General features: G+C 64.4%; 1 protein-coding gene across 5 annotated transcripts in view; it reads left to right on the top strand.

The window, feature by feature from the left end:
- Window positions 1–24,812, top strand: part of MAD1L1 (mitotic arrest deficient 1 like 1) — a 317,511-nt gene that overhangs the window by 227,532 nt on the left and 65,167 nt on the right. For all 5 annotated transcript variants that reach the window (XM_042921292.1, XM_042921291.1, XM_042921290.1 and 2 more), the window contains one exon: window positions 23,456–23,663. In XM_042921292.1, coding sequence (XP_042777226.1) covers window positions 23,456–23,663 — 208 coding nt within the window. The remainder of the gene's footprint in view (window positions 1–23,455; window positions 23,664–24,812) is intronic.

Here is a 24,812-nt window from a genome sequence, read left to right as displayed (position 1 = left end):
GACGGCCTCGCCCCAGTTTCCCGGTTCCGGCACGAATCCAGGAGGGCGCCTCAAATGGGGCTCCTGTCAGAAGGCCGGCGCGATGCGGGGGCCCGCCAGGATCCCCGTTTCCCGGCTGCTCGTCTCGGCTGTCACAACTGGCACCGGCCTCTGCCGCGCACGGTCGCTGTGCCGCTTGGGCCTCTCTGTGTCCACGGTCCTCGGACGCGGGTCCTCCGAGCAGGAAGCGTCCGTTGAGGAGGGGTCCGTAATTTGGCCGAGGGCACCCGGCGGGAGAGGGCTCGGAGCCCAGCTCCCTCGTGGCCGCGGGGCCGCGTCCCTACAGCCAGTTGCCATTCTCAGGTGCCCAGCCTCAGCTCCGAGGACTCCCCGGTCTGCTCCCCCCACCGCCACCGGCTGCCCCGACCCGGGTCTGTTGCGCAGCGGTGTGGGCGAGCGAGGTCGGCACCTCGGGGCTGAGCTGACCGTCCCAGGGGGTCTGGACGCTGGCTTTGCTGGTGGCAGTTCCCGTCCCACCCGGACGCCGTCCACTCGTCCGGCTCACGAAGAGCCCCCGTGAGCGTGGGGCCCCGTGGAGGACGTAGGCAGACGGGCCCGTCCTGGAACCTGGCCCCCCGCGGGGCAGACCGGAACGCAGGCGGCGAGTCGGAGCAGCGTGGGCGGTCGCGTTGTCGCCCAGAGCGGACCCGGAGGACTCGCGCGCCTGGCTGGGGGGTCCAGGCGGCGGCCGAGTGGGCCCGAGGGTGACTCGGACACGTGGGTACGGGGGGCGTCGTGGGGTCCTCAGCTAGAACACCGTCCTGTGCCTTGGCCGGGTGGTCGTGGACGTGTCGGGCTCTGCCATCTGAGCCCCCGGCACATCGGGTACGTCCTTCAGGACTTCGGGATGGCGATGCCCAGGTGGGGCTCCGGGGAGGTGGCATGCCACGTCTGACGCCACGTGGCCCTCGGTAGATCCCCGCGTCCATCTCCTGCCATTTCCCGCCTTCTCCACCGTGAGGGCGAAGGCCTCGCCCCTTCACCTCTGTGCCTGAGCTCGGGAGGCGCCGACCCCACCCCGCCTTCCCCCGGGCCAAGCTCGGGAGTGCGGCCCGGCCGCGGCCGGCAGGGCGGGGGGACCTCGGTGGCACGGCGGTGCGGCCGGGGCGCTCCCGTGCAGACACCCTCCCCTCCGTGCCCTCGTTCCCTCCGCGGAGAGGCTTCGAGATGGGCCGCTTCACGGAAGATTGATTAAAATCAGCTGCAGTTGCCTTAATTGGGAACATATGCTCGGAGAGGGAGCCACTAGTTAGAACTTCTTGTAATTAGTTCACAGCTGGTTGATGAGGAGACGGAGCTCCGTTCCCGCTCGGAGCCGGGCGTGCCCCTCCTGCCCTGTGCCCTCTGGGAGCCCGGACGGGGCGGCGGGCTGTCCCTACCGGCTCCGGGTCCCGATGCACCGCTGATGCAGCCCAGGGCGGCGGACCTCCAGCGGGGCGGGGGGTCACCGACGCCCCTTCTGGCTACCGAGCGGGTCGGACACGCGCCGCGTCCTCCGGGCCGGAAGCGGGGCGGGTGTGCGCTCTCCGCGTGGCCGCGGGAACGGGGGGGGGGGGGGGGGCTCCAGGACACACTCGTGGCGCGTCGGTGCCCGCAGAGCGAGGATGGCCGGCGGCCGCAGCCCTGGTCCTCCCTGCCTGGGCCCCCGCCCCACGCGCCCCTGCGCCGGCCTCGGTCTCCCAGAACCAGAACGGTGGAGGAACCGCACCCTGGTCTCGTCCGCCCTGACTCCGCTCGGCGCTCTCCGTGGAGGGTGGAGGCTGTGGGCCCGGTCTCTGGAGGGCCACTTCGGCGACCTCGGGGGGAGCGCCCAGCCGGGGCGCCTCCCGTGCCAGCTGAGCACGGCCAGCGCCGCTGCCGCTGTGGTTAATAACGCCACCGTCCCGTGTCTTCCCTCGAAGGAGACAAACGTGCTCTGTGGCGTTTGTGTGTCTGAGGGGCCAGACTTGGGGACTGACGGCAACGAGCCGCACTGGCTCCCCACGCACTGTCGAGAGGCGGCTGGACGCGCGGCAGCTCTGGGCCGCGGGGGGGGGGGGGGGGGGGGGGGGGGGAGGGGGGAGCCTGGCCTAGGCCGGACGCCCCGAGGGCACCGAGACGACCTGGCCACGCACTGCCCCGGCGTCTTAGGAGCGTTCTGGAATGGACAGCACGGACAAGCAAGTTGCACAGCACGGACCCTAACCCACCACCCACGTCCCGGCACGAGCACTTGACGTGTGTTGTGCTGCCGCCCCTCTGCCATCCATCAATCTTTTTAACTTTTTTGATGCATTTTAAAGCAAATTGCAAACATCTGCAGCGTTCCCTGTAAACGCTCCAGCGTGCGTGCAATCAAGCAGAATTCATCTCTGGGGTTTGAGCCCACGTCCCGCTGCCCCTCAATGTTGTCTGATTACGCTGCTCATTCAGGCAGGTGATGGTCAGGGGTGGGTGGAGGTCCCGCTCTCCCCCCCACCCCTCGCGCCTGCTCCCCCCGCGCCAGGGCGGGGTGCCGTAGCCAGCCGGCGGTGCTGCGCGGGAAAGGGACCAGACTGCGGCCCGGTGACATTTGAAATAAGTATCGTTTTTGGAAACAGAGTGGGTAGAAAATTGCTGGGTTGCCTGCGAGCGAAAAGCTCACGGTGCCTGTGGAGACGTCTCCGCTCCCGTCCCTGCGTCACCAGGCAGGCACTGTCGAACCAGACCCTCCCAGCCTCCGTCTCCTTCCTCCCTCTTGAGTGCGGGGTGGGGGAGAGGGGCCCTCACCCTTCATATCGCACTGCCCTCTCCCGGTCGATGCTGTGATGGCCCCCCAGGGGCCCCCGCTGGTTCCTTCTCACCTGCGGGTTCCTCCTGCCCAGCCTGGGCCCCCAGGGCTGGACCTCTCCTATCCCACCTGTTCCCACCTGTTCCCACCTGCTCTCACGTGTTTCCACCTGCTCCCACCTGCTCTCACCTGTTCCCACCTGCTCCCACCTGCTCTCACCTCTTCCCCCCCTTCCCACCTTCTCCCACCTGCTCCCACCTGCTCTCGCCTCTTCCCTCCCACCTGCCCTCACCTCCTCCCCTCTATTCCCACCTTCTCCCATGTGCTCCCACCTCCTCCTACCCGTTCCCACCTCCTCCCACCTGCTCCCACCTGCTCCCACCTGTTCCCACCTGCTCTCGCCTCTTCCCTCCTGTTCCCACCTACTCCCACCTGCTCTCACCCCTTCCCCCCCTTCCCACCTTCTCCCACCTGCTCCCACCTGTTCCCACCTGCTCTCGCCTCTTCCCTCCTGTTCCCACCTACTCCCACCTGCTCTCACCCCTTCCCCCCCTTCCCACCTTCTCCCACCTGCTCCCACCTGCTCTCGCCTCTTCCCTCCTGTTCCCACCTGCTCCCACCTGCTCTCACCCCTTCCCACCTGTTTCTATCTGTTCCCTCCTCCTCCCCCCTGTTCCCACTTCCTCCCCCTTGTTCCCACTTCCTGCCATCTGCTCCCACCTCCTCCCACCTGTTCCCACCTGCTCCCACCAGCTCTCACTTGCCAGGGAGCCATGGGCCCAATTCAGGCCTGACCTCTGCTTCTCAGAACCCTCCCGCCTCTGGCTCTTCCCCTTTGGACCCTCTGGCTGCTGACCACGCCCTTGGGCCTGTCCTGCCCCTGACTGGCCTACTGCCCCCACTTCTGAAATGCTCTCTGGGTGTTGCTTCCTGGGGGCGCCGAACCCCACAGGCCATGTGTTGGGGATGTGTGGGCATAAGGGGAGCCCCAGAGATTGCTCTGGGGGTGAGGAAGGGGCTGATGTCTCTGAGGGTTGGTTTCATCCGGGTCAGCCAGGTGACGGGGGCGCAGGGCACTAGACTGGCCCTCGGCCAGAGGCGCTGGCCTCTGCTGTTCGGCAACCGCCCCTTCCCTGCTTCTAAAGTCCCTGAGGCTCCTCCTCGGCCGCACAGTGAGGGCCTCCGTCACTGGGGGAAGGGGGTACCCGGCGTCACAAGCCGGTGACCGGCCGCAAGGTGTGGCGAGGTCACTCAGTCACCTCCCTCAACTTTCAGGACCCCCACCTGCTGCCATGAGCCACACCCCCCATCCCCTCAGCAGAGACCCAAGCCTTCTGCTGCCCCGTCAGCCCCCGTGCCTGCCCTGAAAGCCCGGGGGGCTGTGTGGGGACCACAGGGCCCCACCACCACCCACTGGCTTCTCCCTCAGGGCCCTGGCCGTGGCCTGCACCCCCGGCTCCCACGACTTGCCATCTGGGGCACCCCACGCCTGCCCACCAGCCCCGCCCATCCTTCGGGGCCGGCTCGGGATCGCCTTCACGCCACATCTGGGACCTGTTTGCGGGTCAGCCCTCTGGACCGTGAGCTCTGAGGGCAGCAACCTTGACCGGGTCACCTGCACACGCCAGCCTCGGGCCTGCGTGTCAGCCCGGGCTCTCGGGGCATACAGGCGCGGGGAGCGCACAGGGGTGGGTGCAGCCGCCGGCCCCCGAGTCCCGCGGAGGCTGGGAGGGTTAAGTACATGAAGCGTTCCGGGCTTTCCTCCCGTGTAGTAACTCCTTGACTGGTGGTTGAGTTTTTTCCTAATGTAGTGCCCGCCCCCCTTTAACTCAAAAGATAGGCCGTTGCGAACCATCCTGTGCCTTTTGTTTTCTGTACGCTGTATCTGGGAGCTGTCTCCTCGTTTTCTCAGCTGCAAGCTGTGTGGCGGTGGCGTGCCGTGGTTTGCTCCACTCGCTCCCTGTCAGTGGCCACGCAGGCACCGTCCTCCCTTTCTGTGGTCCTAAACGTGGCCGTGGTGCACGTCCTGCGTGTAGCGTTTCCGTGTGCGCAAGCGTGTGGGGGATAAACTTCCGGGAGGGAGATAATGAGATCGAAGGGCACCGGTCCTTATTCTGGTCGATTCTGCCAGACGGTTGGTCACGAAGGTCCGTCCGTGACCACTCCCCACACCGTGGGACGGCGGTGACCCAGGAGAGCGCCGGTTCCCCACGGCCTAGCCCAGAGTGCACCGTCACAGAGCGAGATCTTCCGGCCCAGCAGGTGGACAGGGGTCAGGTCCTTGTGCTTTCGAGCTTCGGTCCCTGTGTTGTACGTGAGAGCGAGAGTCTTTAACTACGTTCCTGTGTGTCGTCCTCTGTGGTCCAGCTTTCTGGTGGCCCTTGTTGATTTCTTGGAGTCGTTGTCTTGTAAGCAGTTGAGGTGTTTTTAAGTTGTGAACAGGTTTTCCCAATTGATCATTTGTCTTTTGGCTTTGCTTGAGGTGTTTTTTACCAAGAAGATTTTGGTATTTGAATTTTTACATAGGTGCGTTCACCTTCTATTCTCTTCTGGCTTCGGGTGGTGAAGAAGTTCTTCGTGGTGGTTTTGTTTTTCACGTGTAAATCCGTGGCTGGTTTGGCGTTCGGGTTTGGTCTGGAGTTCTACAAGGGAGGAAGCCTGACATCAGCCTGTTCCCTGAAAGGCGGCCCCTCGCGGTCCTGGGACCACTGTCCACAAAGCCTGTCCTTGATGGTGTCAGGCGCCGTGCCCCGGATCCGCGATGCCCGCGTGTCACTGGGTGTGGGCCGCTCCCAGGGCTGGTGCGTCCCCTCCCGCCTGCCCCGTGACTCGTCCAGCAGAATCTTTCCCGGCGCCTCTTGTTCACGTTTATGTGCCCTTTGGAATTAACATACCCCCCAACTAATTGAGAATTTGTTAGGTCTCACGAAAGATGACGGGGAGCCTCCCGGGACCGGACGTCGTAGGGCAGTCAGTCTCGTGCGCGGGAGCGTTTGTGGGGTCCTGTTTGCGCCCCACCGGCACGTTTTACGGCTGTGTCTTCATTTTGCACATTTCTTGTGTCGTTTGCCTCTGGGGCGGGGATCTTCGGTGTCCCTGCCGCGCAGACTCCGGGCCCCGCCCGGGAGGTGCGTGACCCTGTTCCTGGCGGCCGCGTGTGCCCTTCATACCCGGAGTGAGCGAGCGGGCGCGTGCCCCGGGCCTGTGCTCCCCGACGTACGTGTAAAACAAGGCGCTTCAGGAAAGAGCCCGAACCTCCCTCCCCAACGTGGCGCCCGGCCGCTCATGTTTATTAACGCCGAGGACTAAAAAAAGCCGGCCTGCTGATGCGCACTTGTGAGGAGACATTTCCACAGGCGCTGATTTCTTCTGATTCTTTTATGAGAAGGACGTGTCTTGAATAACAAGCCCCTTCCCGTCCCACGAGCCGGTGCCAGCCGGCGTCTCCGCGGGGCCTCAGACCCCCAGACCGGCGGCCCGGCCCCTTGCCTGCACAGGGGGCCTCACGGCGCCCCGAGGGTCCCTGGAGCCCCTGCCTCAGGATAGGCCTCAGGGCGCCGGGCCCGCCCGCTGTGCCGCCGGCGCAGGCCCGGCGCGGCCACCTCAGACTTCGTGCCGACCCCACTTCACCCCTGTCTGATCGTCACCAGGCCATTAGACACACACGTGGGTTACCCGGCTCCCCACAGACCTAGAGACGAACGGCGTGCTGAAAAGTCATACGTAATTATCATTTTCAAGCCAGTTGAATTTTTCTTACGAGGGACCTGCAGCGTCGCAGCGGCCACGTGAGGCGGGTGGGCAGAGGGCAGAGCGTTGGCCTGCAAGCCTCGCCCTCGCGGGGTGGCGGAGGTCCGCGCCTCGGGACCGGCCGGGGGCAGGGAGGGCAGGTGCGGCCTCGTGCCCCGTGACCCCCGCGTGTCCCTCCCGGAACTGAGCCCCTGGGGCCCGGCCGGGATAGACCCGTTCTTCTGACGCCAGGCGCGGGGCCTTACTGCCACGGCAGCTGTCCGTTTAAGGCCCGTCAAGCCAGGGCGTATCCGGGGCGGGACAGGTGGGACGGGCAGCAGTGCGACCAGCTTCAGGAGCTCTTACCCTGGGCTCTTGTTTTTGCGACTGACTCGGGGCTAGCAGGACACCTGGCCCCTTCCTCCCTGTGAGGCCAGCACCCGCTCGGACCCCACCAGCACCCTGGATCCGTGTCCCCTGACCGGGTCACAGCTCCCACCAGATGGGGGCTCTGGAGTCGGCTGCCTCGGGGGAACTCGCTCTCTTGTCCCTGCCGGCTTCGCCCAGCCCTCGTGGCGGCTGTGTCACCTCGTGTAGACGTGCCGTGTCGGCCTGGGTGCTAGGGAGGAAGCCCAGCTTGGGGGTCGGCCCGCGGCGCCTCGGGAGTCTGGCACGCTCCCGTCCTCCCTTACTGTGGCACCGTCCCCAGGGCCCACGGAGCCGGGCCGCCTCCAGAAGACCCATTCACGGCCCCTGTGCTGCGAGGGCCACAGCTGAGGGCGTGGCACATGCCGCACAGGGGCCGTAGGCCCGCGCCCTCTGGCCCGAGTGAGATGCTCCCGAGACCGGACGAGGGGCTGGCAGAGGGGCTTATCACGTGCGCCTGCATCCCCTGCTCTGGCCCGTGCGGCGGGAGGCAGGGGTGCCGCAGAGAGGGCATTCGGGGCGTCTCGTGCTGCCAGAGGCCCTTTCTCCCTGGCGCCTGCATCCACGTATGTCCCGTGGGCAGCCTGCACTGGCGCTTAGGGAAGAGTGTAGATTCCTCGTCTGTGCGCGGCCCTCCCCTCCCCCTGCTGCATCCGGCCCGGACTGCCCCCTCCCCTCCAGCTTCCTTTAGGAATGTTTGTGGTGACGGGGGTGGGGGGGGCGGGGGCTGCCCGGTAGGAGCCCCAGCGAGGGCGCTGGGGGTTGTGGTCATCGGCCCGGTGCCCGGGGGCTTAGGTAACCGGAGCTTCAGGCCAGGTCTGTTCCAGGCCCCGTGCTGGTCTCTGTCCTTTGTCTCCTCCTTGTCTTCCTGCTCATCAGCCCATCCCCCGACCGGCCTCCCTCCGACGTGGGGGCCCCGCTGGGACATGGCATGATGTTTGCCGTTCAAGCTCCGTTCCAGGGCTCAGGGTCCAAGATTCCTTCTGAACAAGTCCCTGGGGTGGCTTGGCCAGAGGGGAGGATGGACCCCAGCAGAGCAGCGGTCATTTGGCGCCCCCGGTGCTGGGTGTGGGGTGTCTGTCCCCCTTGCTGGGGTCTGCTGTGTGGGTGTTGCTCTAATGTGGGGGACAGCGGAGGCTGAGGCAGCCAGGGCCCCACTTCCGTGAGCGTGTGTTTGGTGGGGAGACACAAACCGTGGGCCCGGTGTACCCATGAGTCATCACTCGTGGGGACACCTAGGAAGGAGAGCAGGCCATTGGGACGGACTCGGGGAGGAGCCGCTCGAGGACCTGGCGGGACCACGTGCTCTTGGTTTCCTTCTGTGGCACAGAGGACAAGGAATGTCACTGCCAGGATTTCCAGGGCTTTCCACGGGAAGTCACCCTCTCAGGGTGCTTAGGCTCTCCACCAAAGTTCTGGAAGAGTCCAGATTATTTGGGGAATTTGAGTTTTTTCAGTCTGTATTAACTTGACTATATTCCACAGTCGTGTCTATTTGTTTTAGATAAGATCCCAGTATTGTGGCCACCGATAACGTGATACCTACGAGAAGTAGATCAGGAATATTCTGGCATCAGGCACTGTTGAAGCTGAACTGCTCAGCAGCCCAGCAAGGAAGGAAATTATGACCGGTTTACTTGATCCTTCTTGTAGAAAGGTGGTTTTGTAGAGGCGGTTTACGGACAGAACGCGGAATTCTAGAACTGCCTCCCGTGGGGATTTCTTGATGTCCCACCACAGATGCTGAAACGGACTTTACAAAGCCGCTTTCTTTAGCCATATGACCCTGCGGTCCCGCTCCTGGGACTCGAACAGACACACGTACCCCCACGTTCACGGCAGCATCACGGTGTCCATCTTGGACCGGGGTGACACGACCCGGCCCATCCACACAATGGAATATCACTCAGCCTTAAAAAGGAAGGAAGTTCTGGCACCCGCTCCAACATGGGCGGACCCTGCAGACACCACGGTGAGTGACACGATCCAGGCACGGGAGGACACGCACTGGGACCCACTCCCACGAGGTCCCGGTGTCGTCAGACTCACAGACACGGGAGGGCACGCACTGGGACCCACTCCCACGAGGTCCCGGGGTCGTCAGACTCACGGACACGGGAGGACACGCACTGGGACCCACTCCCACGAGGCCCCGGGGTCGTCAGACTCACAGACACGGGAGGACACGCACTGGGACCCACTCCCTCGAGGTCCCGGCGTCATCAGACTCATGGACACGGGAGGACACGCACTGGGACCCACTCCCACGAGGTCCCGGGGTCGTCAGACTCATGGACACGGGAGGACACGCACTGGGACCCATTCCCACGAGGTCCCGGGGTCGTCAGACTCACAGACACAGAGTAGAAAGTGGGCCCAGGTCTGGGAGAGTAGTTGGGAGTCTGTGTGTAATGGGGCAGACTCTCAGTGTGGGGAGATGGAACGTTCTAGAGACAAGCGGTGCGGAAGGCTGCACAGCAGCGTGAATGTGCTCGGTGCCACTGAGCTGTTCACTTAGAAATGGTTGAGATGGTTAATTTTACGTTATGTGTATTTTACCACAATTTTGAAAAAATCGAGTGGCTTTGTTCAGCACTTTCTGATCTGTGTGCCTCCGGTCCCTTGGGCAGGTGGGACGAAGTGCCCGGCGTCCCGGTGAGCACCCAGGGCAGTGAGCACCGACCTCAGTGCTGTCTGTGCCGGCTCTCACCGCTTAGGCAGGCCACTGGATTTAGGCTGCGCCCGTTGTTTGCCGTCTGACAGAGACGTCACGACAGCCACGGTCACCCGATTTCCACAGCTTCTGTGCATCCACGCAGCCAAGCAGGGGCCTGGCTCGCTCGCTTGGTGACATTGCCGTGGGATGGCAGGTGGAGGGGAGATCGTCAACTGTGGCCTCCTGACTAGCAGGACGAGCACAAGGAGAAGATACCCTGTCCCTTCCCTTCTTCCCACAGAGCACGGCCCTGGGTGCCCACGCGGGTGACACTCTTCGGTGTCCCTGCCCTGCTGTGACGGAGGTGCAGGGAGGGGCCCAGCCTGGGGACAGGAGCCTCAGGGGGCTTGTTGGCCGGGCAGCTGAGTCAGACCGGGGAGCCAGGCCAGACCTCTGTGGTCGGGGCCGCGGGGGCTCTGCGTGTGACCCGCAGGGCCCCACCCGGTGTCCTGGGATGGCGGCATCTTTCCCTCAGGCCCTGTGGCCTGGCCACGGGTTGCGTGCGGGCAGAGGAGGGACAGGCACCCCGCTGGGCCCCAGCACTCGGCCCGTCTTGCCACTCTGTCTCCGGGAGGAGGGAGGCGCTGGTGAGGCGGTCCCCACCGCCCTCGTGAGCCACCCGCTGTCTGCCCGCCTCCGGGAGGTTAGCGGCGTCGTGTTGGCAGCCTGCCCCGGTGCCCAAGGCCAGCAGGGCTCCGGACCACCACCGCGGGGTGAACTCTGGGCCGGGAATGGGCCCGGAGGTTGAGCACAGTGGCCTCCCTCTGGGTGTTGCGCCCAAGGAGGACCAGTGTCAGGCCTGGCTGGGCGAGGGCCCCCTCCGGGCCCCCTGTCACCGTTGGTCTTCCTCCGGACGGCCACGGGACGTGGCGTATCTTCCTCCCCTTTGTTGCGTGGCCGTCAGTGGACAGACCCATCCTGCTGCGGTCTCCGGCACTGGGTCGGAAGCGGGCACGGTGGCTGCCCACAGGGTGGAGTGAGGAGAGCCGTACCCACGTGTGGCGGCCCAGGCGGGGCTGCTCCCCCAGGCTGCATCCTCCCTTTGCTGCGCTGGGTCCCTTGACCAGCTTTGACCAGAGGGTCCGGGCCCCTCGGAGGCTGCAGTGGGCGCTGGAGACCGTGCACACAACCCCCTCTTGTAAGTTGGGTGGCAGGCTGTACACCCTGTGTGTTTTCCAAGGGTGCCTCGGCCACAGGGAATGCCAAGTGCCCAGCTTTCGAGTAAAGCTTCTGTCCTGAGGGGGCAAGGGGAACCAGAGGAGGTAGGGGCAGGCCCTCGTGGTCCCCAGCCTCTTCCTTAGCCTTCCTGTTGGCCCACGGACAGGCAGAAGCTTGTGGAGCACCTGTTCTCCCTCAGTAACATGTCTGCGGCTTGAGGAAGGACCCCGGAGACCTGCCTCTGGGAACCTCCAGCCCCCGGCCTCTCCCCTCTTTACCCCTCCCGGTGACCAGTCCTGAACAGCCGTGTGTGCCTCCAGTCCTCTCCGGGCCTCAGTTTCTCAGTCTCTGAGCCAGGAGACGAGCCAGCTGCCCATGGTGCCGCAGATCCGGGGGGTGGAGGAGTCCGGCTCATGCTGCTCTGTGTGATCCCCTCCGCCATTCCCTACCCTGTGCACCTGCCACGAGCAGCACCTGCCGCGAGCACAGTCTGGGGGGTCTCATGCGGGGGGATCGGGTCTGCTGTGTGCCCGAGGCTTCAGGGCCCTTTGAGCACTGAGCGAGAACCCACCTTGCCCCCATCCCCACCCGTGAGACAGTAGGGACATGAGGCCAGCCGCTGAGGGACCTGCACAAGGCCATGGGGCTCCTGAGCAGAGGGGGCACCAGCCTTGGGCCTGTGCAGAAGATGCAGGGCCGGGCTTGGGGAGCAAGGTCACCGAGGCAGGGCCTGGGGAGGGCTGCGCTCCCCATCTAGTAAGCCCGGCCCGGCTCCCGAGCCTCCTGCTCTTCTCCCCGAGCTGTGCTCCCTTGGGCTGGGAGAGGTATTGATTTAGCTGCGAGGCCGGGTGACTTATGAATATGCATCAAGACCAGCACTTACTTAACTGAGCCGTTTAATTCTCCCTGCGTCTCTGCCTCTTCCAGCAGGGCCCTCAGTATGCGTGTCAGGCCCGGGTGGCAGGCGCCCGCCCGCCCGCCCTCCCTCCCGGGCCCTGGGCAGCACGTGCCGCCGCAGGCCAGGCCGACGGGGGCTCCTGGGGCTTGCCCTCTGTGCAGGCCTGTGAGTACCAGGCCCCGAAGGTCCTTGGGGTGGCGGCCCGCCCTTGCTCTGCTGCAGGTGGGGAAGGGCCAGCAGCCAGCGTGGGTCAGGGCGGCCAGGCCGCAGATGCTCCCCGCGGGACTCAGGACGCTGGCACAGCGGGCCTGGACGCGGAGGAAAGCGGCCATTCTTGGGAGCTGTCAGGGAGTTGGGGCAAAAGAAGGGATTCGTGCGGTGAGGCCGAGGCAGGAGCCTCCGGGCTCTGGGGGGCGAGCAGAGTTCGCCCTCCGGCCCAGACCCGCCCGGCACTCTGCGGGTCTCCGCAGAAACGCGTGGCAGACGCCCCCTCCCCCAGAACCCCGGCTGCCCCACGCCCAGCCCCGGTTTTCGGCTTCCCCGGGGTCATTCTGGGGCAGACACGGCAGCTCTCCGCGGGTGACAGGGGCCTGTACACGCGGCGATCCCGCCGTCTGGCCGGAGGAAGCCCGGAACTTTTCCTTTTGAGATTCTCGTCGCTACCCGGTTCCTCAGCTGGGAATCAGACCCGTCTCCGGAGGAGACCACAGCCGTCTTCCCTCTTCGTGTCTCAGAGCAGCCATCTAGCAGCACGTTTCCGCAGGGGTCTCCGGAGCCCCGCCTGTGTGCCTCGTGGACGCGCCAGTCCCCGGAGGCGTGGTGCGCCCCCCGGCGGCCACACAGCTCCTGCCCCGCACGCGCCCCAGGGGCCTGCCGTTACGTTCCTCCGTTCCTCCGGCCGGGAGGCTGGGGGTGAGGTGCGGGTCACAGGTGATGTGCTGCGTGAGAGCCGGGCGGGGCTCGGCCTGCTGGAAGCGTCTGGGGAACCCGTGATCTCGGCGGCTGGACGTCCCGTGGCGAGCCGGCCGTGGGCACCAGCGTCTCCCTCCACTCCCGGGCCTCCGTGGTGTCGGCCACGCCGTGCCGCCCTCGTAGCCGCAGAGGGACGGCCTCCCCCCACCGCGCGGGGTCGGTGTCACCGCGGGCTGAGCCTGTGGACGCACAGCCCGGCCGCGGGGTCCCGACAGGTCGGCCCCCGCCTGCCGGCCACCGGCCCGGGGACAGCCCTGTGGGGCGTGCGGGGGAGAAGAATGGGGTCCGAGTCCAGTTTGGCGGTGCCTAGGGGCGGCTGCCGTGGGAGCCAGTCACCCCGGCCCCTGGAAGGCGTTATCTGGCCACCCGGTTTGCATGCTCCCCGATCCCCGGCCGTGACAGACTGCCGGGGGGCCCCGACTGCACCAGCCAGCTCACCTCCTCTCACCGCCTCCGGGCGGGAGCCCTCGTCCTTCTGAGCCCTGTGTGGGAGTTGCAGGTGGCAGGTGCCTACGGCAAACCCAGGCCCTCAGGGTGTTGACAGCTCATCCCGGCCCCCAGCTTCCTCCCTGCCGACCGGGCCTCACTGCGACCGCTGCAGCGACTGGCCGGCAGGCCGCGCCTTGCAGCAGCTTGCTGTCTGTCCAACACGGGCCTCTGCCCCCACCTTGCAGTCTCAGGTCTGGTCTGCACATACCCCACACCCCATGCATCCCCGTGTCAAAGACTTGGAGGAAACCGGCCGGAGCAGAGTGGCCCATCTCCCGCCCTGCGGACGGGGTCTGGCAGCGTATGGTCCAGGGGCGGTGGGGGTCCCTCGGAGCCCTGAGGGTCCAGGGTCAGGGAGGTAGGTGTACACGGGAAGGTGGCCTGAGAACATGGGGCCAGAAAGCCTGGGCGGATGAGGTCGGGGGGCGTCACTCGAGGGGGACTACGGCGGGGAGTCCTGACCAGCTGTGGGCCCATGGAGGCGCAGGGTGCCTGGGAGGCTCAGAGAGGTTCGGCCTGGCAGCCAGACAGGCCCCGGGGTGGCGTGGAGGTCAGGCTCGGGCCTCCACCGCACCCAGCATGCATTCCCCCCACCGAGCTCGGTGCTCCCCTCCCTTGTGGGTGCCGGCTCTCCGCCCTACCTCTTTCCTTCCTTTTTTTTAAAAACTTTTTTTTTTAATTCTTTTTTTTTTTTAATGTTTATTTTTGAGAGGGAGACAGAGCACAAGCAGGGCAGGGGCAGAGAGAGAGGGAGACACAGAATCGGAAGCAGGCTCCAGGCTCTGAGCTGTCAGCACAGAGCCCGACGCGGGGCTTGAACCCGTGAACTGTGAGATCAGGACCTGAGCTGAAATCAGGCACTCAACCAACTGAGCCACCCAGGTGCCCCTTTAAAAAAAAGCTTTATGGAGATTTATATGCCGCATACCTCACGTGTTTGAAACGGAGAGCAATTCGGTGGTGCTTACACTCGCAGATAGCATGTGCCTTTCATGGTATCAGACACACATCTCCACCCCTGCCTGCCACCCCTCTGCCTCCTGCCCCTCACAGCCCCCGTCTCTATTTTCCATCCCTGTGGGCACTCCTGTTCTGGGCCTTTTGTGTGGATGGAGCCACGTGACCTGTGGTCCTTTGTGACGTGCTTCTGTCACTGAGCGTCACGTGTCCAAGGATCTCACGTGTGGTAGCAGGCGTCGGTGCCCCGCCCCTTTTTACGGCTGAGCGATATTCCACCGTGCACCCAGCGCAGTTCACCGTTCACCAGTTGATGGATGTTGGGTTTTTCCCGCCTTCTGTTATGAATCATGCTGCCGTGAACGTGGGGGCGCAGGTTTCTTGGTGCGTATCGGTTTTATTTCTCCTGAGCCGACACCGGCGTGTAGACTTGTGGGTTTGCGCGGTCGCTCTCTGTCTCACCGCTCGGGGAGCTGTTACCCACAGCGGTTGTGCTGTTTCACATCTGTGCTGACAGTCGCGGGGGCCCCCAATTCCTCCTCGTCCTCGGCAACGCTTGTTGTCTCGGTTAACGATGCCATGGGTACTGAGCGTCTTCTCGTGTACTTACTAGTTTTTGTGTCTCTTCCGTGGAAAAGTATGTAGTGAGACCCCTGCCCATTTTTAAATCAGTTACCTGGGTCTTGTTGCTACTGAGCTGTGAGGCTTTGTTATTATTCTGGGTACGAGTTGCTTACTAGATGTGCAGCTTACAAATATTTTCTCCCGTTCTGTATGTTGTCTTTTCCTTTCCTCAATGGTGTTCTTTGAAGCACAGAGTTTTTCATTTTTATGACGTCCAATTTGTACTTTTTTTTGTTTTGTTCTTTGATTTTAGCATCCTATCCAAGAATCCATGGCCGAATCCAATGTCACGAAGGCTTGCCCTCACATTTTCTTCTGAGTCTTGTGGTCTGAGCTCTTTCACTTACATCTTTGGTTTTGACTTAGTTTTTATACGGTGTGAGGTAGGGGTCCAGCCTCACACCTTTTGCACGTGGATGTGCAGTGGTCCCGGCAGCGTGTGTTAAAGGATTCCTTTCCCCACAGAGTGGACTTGGTGCCCTTGTAGGAAGTCAGTTTTCTGGGGACACGAGGGTCTCCTCCGGGCTTCCTTTCTGTTCCAGTGAGCTCGCCCTGACGCTGGCACCACTCTGCCTTGGAGTTGAAGTGGGCATCCTCCTGCTCTGTCCTCCCGTTCAGGATGACTGGATTATTCAGGATTATTTGGGATTATTCGGGATTATTCTGAACCTCTTGCAGCTCCCTGTGAATTGTAGAAGCAGCTGGGATTGGGGAGACGAGGTCCACGTGTGCACCAGCTGGGTTTGGCCATCGTCACAGGCCGTGACCTCCGGTCCACGGGCGCCTATTTGCGTCCTTAATCCCTGCCGGCGATGTTTGCTCCCTACTGCTCTCGGTGCTCTGGGGACAGGAAGGGGGCGAAGCTGCTGCCTGTCCCTGGCCCCCGGGTGCCCTGGATGCCAGCCTCTGGACTGGCCTTGGTGCTGCCTGCCTCACATCCCCCAGGGCCTCCCCATGGGCGGGCCTTTATCCTCCTCCCGGCCTCCTGCTCAGACTCTTTCCACCCAAGGTCTTCGAGCCAGAGCCCACGGGCCAGGTCCGGCCAGCTGCTTGTTTTGGCAAATAGAGCTTTCTTGAGACACGGCGGGGCCCGTCAGTTTATGCACGTCTGTGGCTGCCCCCACATTACAATGATAATAGGCTGTGTGGCCACCAGACCTGAATACTCACTTACTGCCCCCTCCCAGCTGGCCTGCACGGTACACACCTCCAGAAAACAGGAGAGCGATCCACCAGGGGGCCCGAGGGAAGGAGCCTCGCCTGCCCCAGCCGTCGGGGCCCTAGCCTCTGTCCCCTGACCTGCTCTCTGCCTGTTCCCCTAAAACGAGGGTTTGTCAAGGATGGACCGTGACCACCGGCGGGGCAGAGCAGGGCCTGCACCGTGGCCCGGGCACCTCGTCCCTGGTGCTGCGATGTGGCCCCTCACCCCTGCATCTTGGGGAAGCCTGTGCTGCCCACCCCCAGCCGGTGTGAGTCCCCCCACTTCCCCTCCATAATCAGGATGGGGTGGAGGTCGGTGGTGCACTGTCCTGTCATTCTGGTGACCCAGGTTGGAGCACGACCTCTGGCCTTGTTCTTACTGATGCGTGCAGAACCCAAAAGCCTCGGCCCGCAGTCTCCCAGGGAGCCTGCCGTCCGCCGGGCGGGGACCGGGACGCCCTGGGTGCCCGGCTCCTTTCTCCTCTAGCCTCCTCTCTAGAGACGGTGTCATTTCCCAGTTGCTTTGAGGCAAACACCCCAAAACTTAGCAGCCTGAAACAGCAGCCACCTTGTTCTCGCTGGTATCTGGGTGACTGTGCTGGTCTCCCCTGGGTGCCATCGCCAGCTTCCAGCGGTGCAGCTTCCGGCAGAGAGCACGTGCCGCCACGGGTGCGTCAGAAGAGGGCAGGCTGGACGCGCGCACGCTCAGCCCTCGGGCGCACCGCGCTGACCTGGGGGCCGAGGCCGACTTCACGGGGAGGGTCTGGGGGGCGGTGGGCGCACGGATGGGATCGCCGGCCTCCCCGTGGCCGCCGTTTGTCCGGGGGACGGGGGGGCGGGGGGCTCAGGCTTGGTCTCCCCGGGAGCAGCCTGCCCCCCCCCCCCACTGTCGGGAGGGGCGGGTTCTGCGCACAGAGGCACGTCCCCCACATCCTGGGGCTGGTCCCAGAAATGGGGCTCTGACTTGGGTGCTAGTCCTCGGGCAGGAGCAGGGCAGACCGAGTGGTGTGAGTGGGCCGCGCCTTCACTTGTCACTGTGACCGTGAAGAGGCAAGAAGCCTCGTGGGCTCGCACGCCCGGGGCTGATCGGCCACAGTCCGTGTGATGTCCTCACGGCCTGATTCTGCAGGGCCGGCCGGGTTGGGGCGCTCGCGCCCCGGGACCCAGGGCTGGCAGACGCGGCACACACAGCTGACGGCTGTCCTCGGCAGGCCGTCGCAGTGCAGGGGCGAGCCCGGGGGCGTGGACTGCGGTCCCCCTCCCTGTCCCACCCGCCCCGCCCCACCAGGTCCTTACAGCCCCACACGGGCCACGGGGAAGGGGCAGAGGCTAATCCCGCGCCCGGGGAGTCTGGCCGTGGCCTTCACATCCGCAGATGGGTCTCATCCCCACGGAGGGCCCCGGAGACCTTCCCTCTTCGTTACCCTGTGTCCTGAGCGCCTCGGCTGCTTCCCACGTGCTAAGAAATGGCTCAGTCAGCGTGGGGCTTTACGGTCTATGAGGGTTTGAACACGTGTCACCCGGTCCGTCCTCGGCATTCCCCATTTCTCAGGTGAGGGAGCCCAGGGCTGGGGGGCGCAGTGTGGCGGCAGCAAAACTCACCATGGCGCTGGCCACGGGTGCTGCCTCGGTGACACAGGTGCCCCCCTCCACCCCCAGGGCGGAGGCCAGGCCGCAGGGGATCTGTGTTCTCACACGACACTGGCCTCCTGCGCTGGGCTCTGCAGTCAGCCCGTCAGGACGGCCATCCTGGCGGGACCCCGTGGGCCACTGACCACCGTCTGGGGTCAGCGGCGATCCTGCCCCCTGTGGCCAGGGCCACGGGGAGTGAGAGCTTTTGCGGCTCGTCCCCACACCGGGGGGTGACTGGTGCCGTGGCCGAGAGCTTGGGCACCAAGCGCACAGAACCATCCCCGCTGTGAACGCCGGGGCCGTGGCCTCCCGGTGCCTGGCCTGCTCACCTTGACCCCTGTAGCCAAAGGGCCATCTGTCCCGACTCATGACACCTGTGAGAGTTTCTCCGCTTTGCCTCCGCCCCCTGTCTGCTCTCGCCTGGAGAAGCCCTGCGGGTTCCGGAAGTCCCCGACCTCGTTTGTACCATCAGCCCTTCCCCTTCGAGGGAGGGTCCTCCCCGCAGGCTGCTGCTCGGAACCCCTGGTCCCGGCGGGGAGCGGTGTTCTCCTTCCCGTTCCCCTGGGTTCGGCGCCTCCAGGACAGCATCCTGCCCCCGGCCCGGGATGGCCAGGCGCCGGGTCACCCGATTCACCTGCACCTGCCTCCTTTCGGGTGTTAGCGGTCTCATCCTGTCTCGGGCCCAGGAGAGCCTCTGCCTGGTGGCCGAGGGAAGGAGGAGCTTGACCCTCTGGCTCAGCAGGGGTGGGCCTGGGCCCGAGGCCTGCCGACCCGTCTTTGTTCTTACATTTTTGAAGGGTTGGAGGAAAACCAAAGGAAGAGCAGCATTTGGGGACACGGGAGCTGGTCTGTGGTTTTGCAGGACGCCACTCCCGGTGCCCCGTGCAGACGCAGAGCTGGCTGGCGGATGGAGGCTAGTAACAGGCCTGCCGTGCCTGCCCCCGGCCCATCCCTCACTGCCTGCTTGCCTCCTGCATGAATGATGGGTACCCCCCACCTCAGCCCGCAAAGGCCCAGAAAGCAAGCTCCTGGCCTGTCTGCTGCCACAGGGCCTCTGCCGGGCTGCACGGGGCCGATGGATTTCACGCTCACGGTTATCTTTCCCAGAGTGTTAAAACTGGAGGGAGTAACGCTGCCTTCCCACCCGGAGAGTCTGTGATTCAGCCGGAGCTACAGGATGTCTCTTTATTCTCTGAGGTTTTTACAAGGTTCTCAGAAACCCGTGAAGAGCCCCTAGTCCTCCCTTCTCAGCGCCTTCCCCACGGGCTCATGCAGACAGCCGTGTCTAGGCCCCACCGTGCTGTGCCATCCCCCCCCCCCCCGCCCAGCCTGTCTCTGAGGTGATGCCAGACGAGAGGGGCCGAGGGGGCCACGGCTGGTGACGCTGCATCTGTGGCCGAAGCTCTCCTGTCTCTGAGGGGAGAGCTGCATCCCTGCTCTCCTGTCTCTGAGGGGGCTTGTGGCTGCCCTCCCGTGTGCCAGCGACCCCAGGAAGGTGTTTTACTTTCTGGAGGTGGCACCCAGGACGGGGAGGATCCTGCCATTCCCTCCCCATCCCCTCTTGCCTCTCCTTTCAGGGCACATTCTGGGGCTTCTGGGCTGGCCCCTCCCCAGGCGCCACGGTGGCCTCACTGTCCTTCAGTGACTCGGCGGGACCGCGCCCACGGCAGCTCAAGCTCGTGTGCGGGCCCTGCTGCACTTAATGAATGTGTCCGCGGCCAGCCCGCTTCCCCGGGGAGCGAGACGCTCAGAATAAAGGATGCCGTCCCCCGCCCTCCCCCCCCACCCGCTGTCCCTGGAAAAGCGAGGAGAGACGTGTGGGCAGGACTCACAAAAGCGGCGGAAGATGGGGCTGTCGGAGAGAGAGGAAACATCACCGCATATTGAGCGGAAAGGGAGACAGGCCACGGTGTGTTCGGCTGGCCCAGGTCCCTCACTTACAGAACCGGGGTGGGCTCCCGGGGTCGGCGGCCTCCTGCCCGTCTGCTCAGGAGATGCCGGCCTCCCAGAGTGCCCGTCCCAGAATGGGTACGGGCCTTCCGCCACCTGACGGCAGTTCTCTGCTCCAGCAGACGGGAGAACTTCGAGACGGCCTTCTCCCTCCCTTGCCCTACGGCGGCCCCTGTCCTTGTCAGGGAGACCAGAGAGGCGTGGCTCTTGCAATGTCCCTCCTGAGTGAGGAGACGGCAGCGTCTTCCAGGAAGGGCATCTCTTGGTGTCTGAGCCCTCAGGAGCCTTGTAGATGGGAGGGCACGGGGGGCGTCCCAGAGGGGGCGTCCCGGGGGGGCATCCCGAGGGAGGGGCCTCGGACCCAGCTCCTGCCCTGCCTTTACTGGCTCAGGACACTGGACGGGTCGTTTAGACACGTTCTCCACGCTGGCCGAAAAACCAGGGCTGCTCTCAGCAGGTCCAGGGGCACGAGGGGGAAGAGGTGAGACCCCCCCCAGGTTGGCTTCGGGTCATCAGGGTCTGAGTCAGACTCCACGGACGGTGGAGACCCAGCAGCACCAGGGCAAGGGACTCAAGCCCACCTTCCCCTTGGGGTTCTCTGACCTTTGGACACGTGTGTGTAAGTCTGTGTGTCACGTGCCCATCCGTGTGTGCGTGTGGATGCGGGCGTATATTTGCATATGTATACGAACACACGCATCCGTGTGAGTGTGTGTGCCCTTGTCAGTGTATACGTGTGTATGAATGTGTGTGTGTGTGTGTGTGCTAGGAGTATGTGTGCACACGAGTGTGTGTGCATGTGTGTATGCACGCGTGTCTGGTGCACACATATGCGTGTGAATGTGCATACATACGTGTGTGTGAGTGTGCGTGTGTCCGTGTGCACGTGTGTGCATATGTGAATCTGTGCATGCATATGTATCTGAACGAGCGTACCTGTGCACACGTGTGGGTATGCACATGTGTGTCTATGGGTACGTGTGTGTGAATGTGCACGTGAGCGTGTATCCGTGTGCACACTGTGTGCACGTGCGTATCTGTGGGCACAATGTGTGCACGTGTGTGCACCTGTGTGTGTGTCTGGCCTTGTTACTGAGCATGGGTGGACCCTGGTAGAGTCGAGCAGTCAGTTCCCCGTGAGTATCTGGATGGTCCTTGTGTCCAGGCGCACGTTTTCATCACAGCCGCTGGGCAGGACACCAGAAGGGAGTTTTCGTCAACTGTCCACACTGGTGACCAGCATCCAGAGCAGGAAACGGAGCAGCACAAACACCTCGGGGGCCCCCTGCTGCCCCAACCACAGCCCCAGGCGGTCCTCCTGGCCTCCAGCGGCACCGAGTGCTCAGGTCTGCTTTCGTGGGCTGTGCCTCCGCCGCTTCTGACTCTTTCTGCTCGGCGTTGTTGGTGATGCCCAACCCCGTCGTCGTTTGTGTCCGTGGGTGCTCGTTCCTGCAGATGGGTGCTCTTCCCCGTGGGGACCTGTCGGTGCCTGCCTCCCCGTGGACGTTTGCACGAGGCTCCGAGGTGCAGGCCATAGGCGTCACGCTCGGGAGGGAGGAGCTACACCGCCACGCGGCCTTCCCAGGGCGCCTCGCCAGTTCCCGTCCTCACCGGGATCAGCTCTGGCCGCTCTGTGCCCTTGATGCCTTTCCCATCTGTTCGGTGCCGTGGGCGTGGGGGAGGAGCTCGGGCATCTCTGGGCCATTTTAATTGGCTTTGCTCGGATGATTAATTTGAGCTCCATTTCACTTTTTGCCGGTCTTTCGGACACGTTCTTTTGTCAAGTGTCTGTTCACGTTTTTTGCCCATTTTGAAAATTGGATTGTCTGCCTCTCCCTTTCTTGTTTGCAGGAGCTCTTTAGGTATCCTGGGTGTGAGCCCCGTGTCAGCTTTTGTGCCAGCCGCCCTCTTACTCTTGGTGACCGGAAGGTCTCGTTTTCTCTGAGGCCCGTGTGCTTGCGTTTTCACTTGAGGTCAGCACCTTCACGACCTTGTTTCAGAAACCTCTGTCTACTCTAAGGCCGTGGCGTTCTCTTCTGTTTTCTTCTGAACCCGCTTTGGTTTGCCTTTTGTGTGTAAATTTGTCGTCGCTTAGGCATCGTCATTTTTGTGTTCTGTGAGGTCATCATCCCGTTGACCCCACGCCACCCTTTCTCCCGGTCTCTGTGTGTCAGTGGCTTGCGGTCGCCGCCGCCGCAGACTGTACCGTGTCGTCGCGTGGCGTCTGCCAGATGGTCTCACGGCCGTGTGGGGCGGCCGCGGGCCGCGTGGCTCGTCTGGGCCCTGGGTGGGTCATTCCGTACCGGTGCCGGGCCTCGTTCGCTCTCCATCTCTGCATAGCTGATCTTGTCTCCCCGTGGCGGGCGGGCCTCTTCCAGGCCAGCAGGGAAGAGACGGGACGTGGAAGACGGCGAGGCCTTCGATGTCCCGGCTGCGGGACCGGAAAGAGGAAGCTTCTTTCCCAGTTCCTGGAGAGAAAACTTCAGGGAAATGATTGGCCTTGCCCAGGTCACGGGGCCACCTCGCACTGGTTTCCGGGGTCAGACCGAGGGGGTTCCACTCCCCAGGGCGGGAGCTACTCCGAGGGGCAGCAGCTGGCGGGCAGGCAGGAGCAGCAGAGAAGGCCTCGAGGTGGGCCTGCCGGCCGAGCGAGGGTTCTCCTGTGGGGCGTCCGGGGGCTCCAGGACCCCAGCGGAGCCGGGTGCGGTCGTTGGAAAACCCGTGTCCACACAGAACCCGCACATGACCACCCGTAGCAGCTCTCTCTGAAACTGCCGAAACCGGAAGCTCCCGAGGCGTCCCTCGGAAGTGAGTGGACCCGCGAGCTGGCGCGTCCGTACAAGGGGACGTCGCTCAGCGCTGCACGGAAATGGGCTAGCAGGCCGCCAAAAGACGTGGTGCAACCTGCGGTGCGTGTTGCTAAGTGAAGCAGAGCGAAAGAAGCCGGTTTGAAAAGCCTCCGGCCCACGGTGTCCAGAAGAGCCAGGCGGCGAGAGCGGTGGGTGGGCGGTGCACGGGCGCCTTGGGACTCTGATGCCGCACTGCTGGACTCGTGCCTGCATTTGCCAGAGCCCCTTGAACTTACAGCGCACGGTGAACATCGGTGTGTGCGTGACTTTAGAAGCATCCAGGCCAGGGCTCGAGGCGGACTCCGGGACGCGGGAGAACAACCACCCTAGAGCGTGTGGGTGGGGGAGGGGCCGGCCTCTGCACCCGGGAATCCTCGAGGCTGCAGACCGGCAGCGCGAGGGCCCGCCGCTTCTGTCCCGCTGCACGCAGGTGCCAGACCCGAACTGGGTGAGGGCCGGGCTGGGCCGTGTCATGGCGGGTCGTGGAGGTGGGGACAGGACGTCCGTGCACACGGGGGCTCAGTTTACTATAGACGCGGGTGGTTGCATCTGGAGACGTTCGTAGACGGGTGTCTCTCCCAGCGAGCGAGGCCAGCGTCCACACTGGTGTGTCGGTGAGGGCTGGGGCCCTTGGGGTGTCGGTGACAGGGGCACGGGGCCCAGCCATGTGGGGACTCCGAGCTCTCCTCACAGATTATCTCTGAGTTCTGTGTTCATTTTTAAACCTGCAGACCTTGAGCCAGCAGGGCGTGTGGGAGCAAGGGCCCCAGTCTTTGGGACATTTGTCGGCAGAGCGTTATGAAAGTGTAGCACTTTTGGGATGTCCTCCCCCGCTCCCCGGTTTGCTTTTACAACTGCCGTGTGAGAAGCCGGAGGGGACTTTGAGGCCCGGGCACGTGCAGCGTTCCAGAGGGCCGTCTCGCAGGTTTCCTTGGGTTTTCCCCGGTTATAACTTACCGCCACTCCCGGTGCGCGATCAGGGCCCGGAGGCCCGGGGCGGGCCGCGGCAGTCCCTGTCCTCGCGCTCACGGGTCCCGGCCGTGCTGACCTGCCCTGTGGTCCCGCAGGGCGGCTACGACCAGAGCAAAACCAAGGTGCTGCACATGAGCATGAACCCGGCCAGCGCGGCGAAGCAGAGGCTCCGCGAGGACCAGGCCCGGCTGCAGGAGGAGTGTGAGCGGCTGCGGGAGCTCGTGCGCGCCCTGGAGCGGGGCGGCCCCGTCCCCGCCGACCTGGAGGCCGCCGCGGGTCTGCCTTCGTCCAAGGAGGTGGCAGGTAGGCACCGCCCCCCGTCCGTGCGCCATCCCGTGGGCGGCGGGCCCCGGGAGGTGACTCGGGCAGCAGTGGGGAAACGCATGGCTCAACTGTGTGCAGCCTCCCCTCACGCAGACTAATGCCGTGTTCCAGGTTATACGTGTCCCGTTAATCGTGAGTAAATCCACACTCCGGCAACGGGGACCGTCTTTCATGGGTCTGAGTACCTTTCACAGAACCCAGAGGCGTCTGCACAGAGGCCGGCGGTGGCCGGGAGCGGGGGACGCAGGTGCGGGAGGCCGCCTGTCCTAACGCGGCCTCGCTCGTGCTCTGCAGCTCCGCACCTCAGGGTAACGGCCCCCAAGCGCACGGCTCGCCACCACCCGTGCAAGGAAGTGACCGTCCCGTTCCCGCCGTGTCCCACGCTGGAGCCGCCCCACAAGTGCACAGAAGGGCCCGCCGGCAAAGGCAGGGAGCGTTTGGGAGCCCAGTCTGCCTGGGGCTACCGCGCACAGTCGGGCCCCACGGGTACCCCGGGCCGGGCGAGGGGCCCCCGCCTGGCCCTTCCTGGCACAGCCCTGCCGAGGTCACCGGGCCGTCCGCACCGTAGGGCCAGGCGGCAGTTGCCGCGACACCTCCCTCCCGTGTTTCTGAGGTGCCCTTCCTGTGTGCCGCCCCCGCCCCTCCTTTTCACTCGGGTCATCTCCCCGTGGCGGTGGCAGGGCCCTGGCCGCGCCACCTGGTCTTCCTCGTCTTTCTCAGCTGAGAAAGTTCATCCTGTGTCGAGCTGTCTGTGTCCTTGACAAATTCAAGAGCCGAAGGTCCAGACTCAGCGCGCGTTCAGGTGACTGTTCCCCTCGTGACGTGATAGGTCATCCGTCTGCCCGGTGAGGTGTGCCGCGCTCCTGACGAACGAGAGTGGCACTCCGCACGGGGACAGTCGCTCGCGCACGGGCCAGGGTGCTGAGACAGGTGCCCACGGCCTCAGCGGATGGGAGGCCGTTGGCCAGCCCCTCTGACGGATCGTGGGGGTGACCGGGGAGCCAGGGCCCAGGCCGGACAGGGCAGCGCGGTGGCCCGGGGAGGGCGCGTGGCAAGGAGGTGGCTGGTGCCGGCCGCAGGCACCCGGGTGGAGCCGGCCCATTGCACGTGGCGTCTACTCTGTCCCCT

The sequence above is a fragment of the Panthera leo genome, chromosome E3 (assembly GCF_018350215.1).
Source record: "Panthera leo isolate Ple1 chromosome E3, P.leo_Ple1_pat1.1, whole genome shotgun sequence".
Taxonomy (NCBI): domain Eukaryota; kingdom Metazoa; phylum Chordata; class Mammalia; order Carnivora; family Felidae; genus Panthera; species Panthera leo.
Note: the sequence above shows the minus strand (reverse complement) of the source record. Positions and strands in the feature narration are given on the sequence as shown.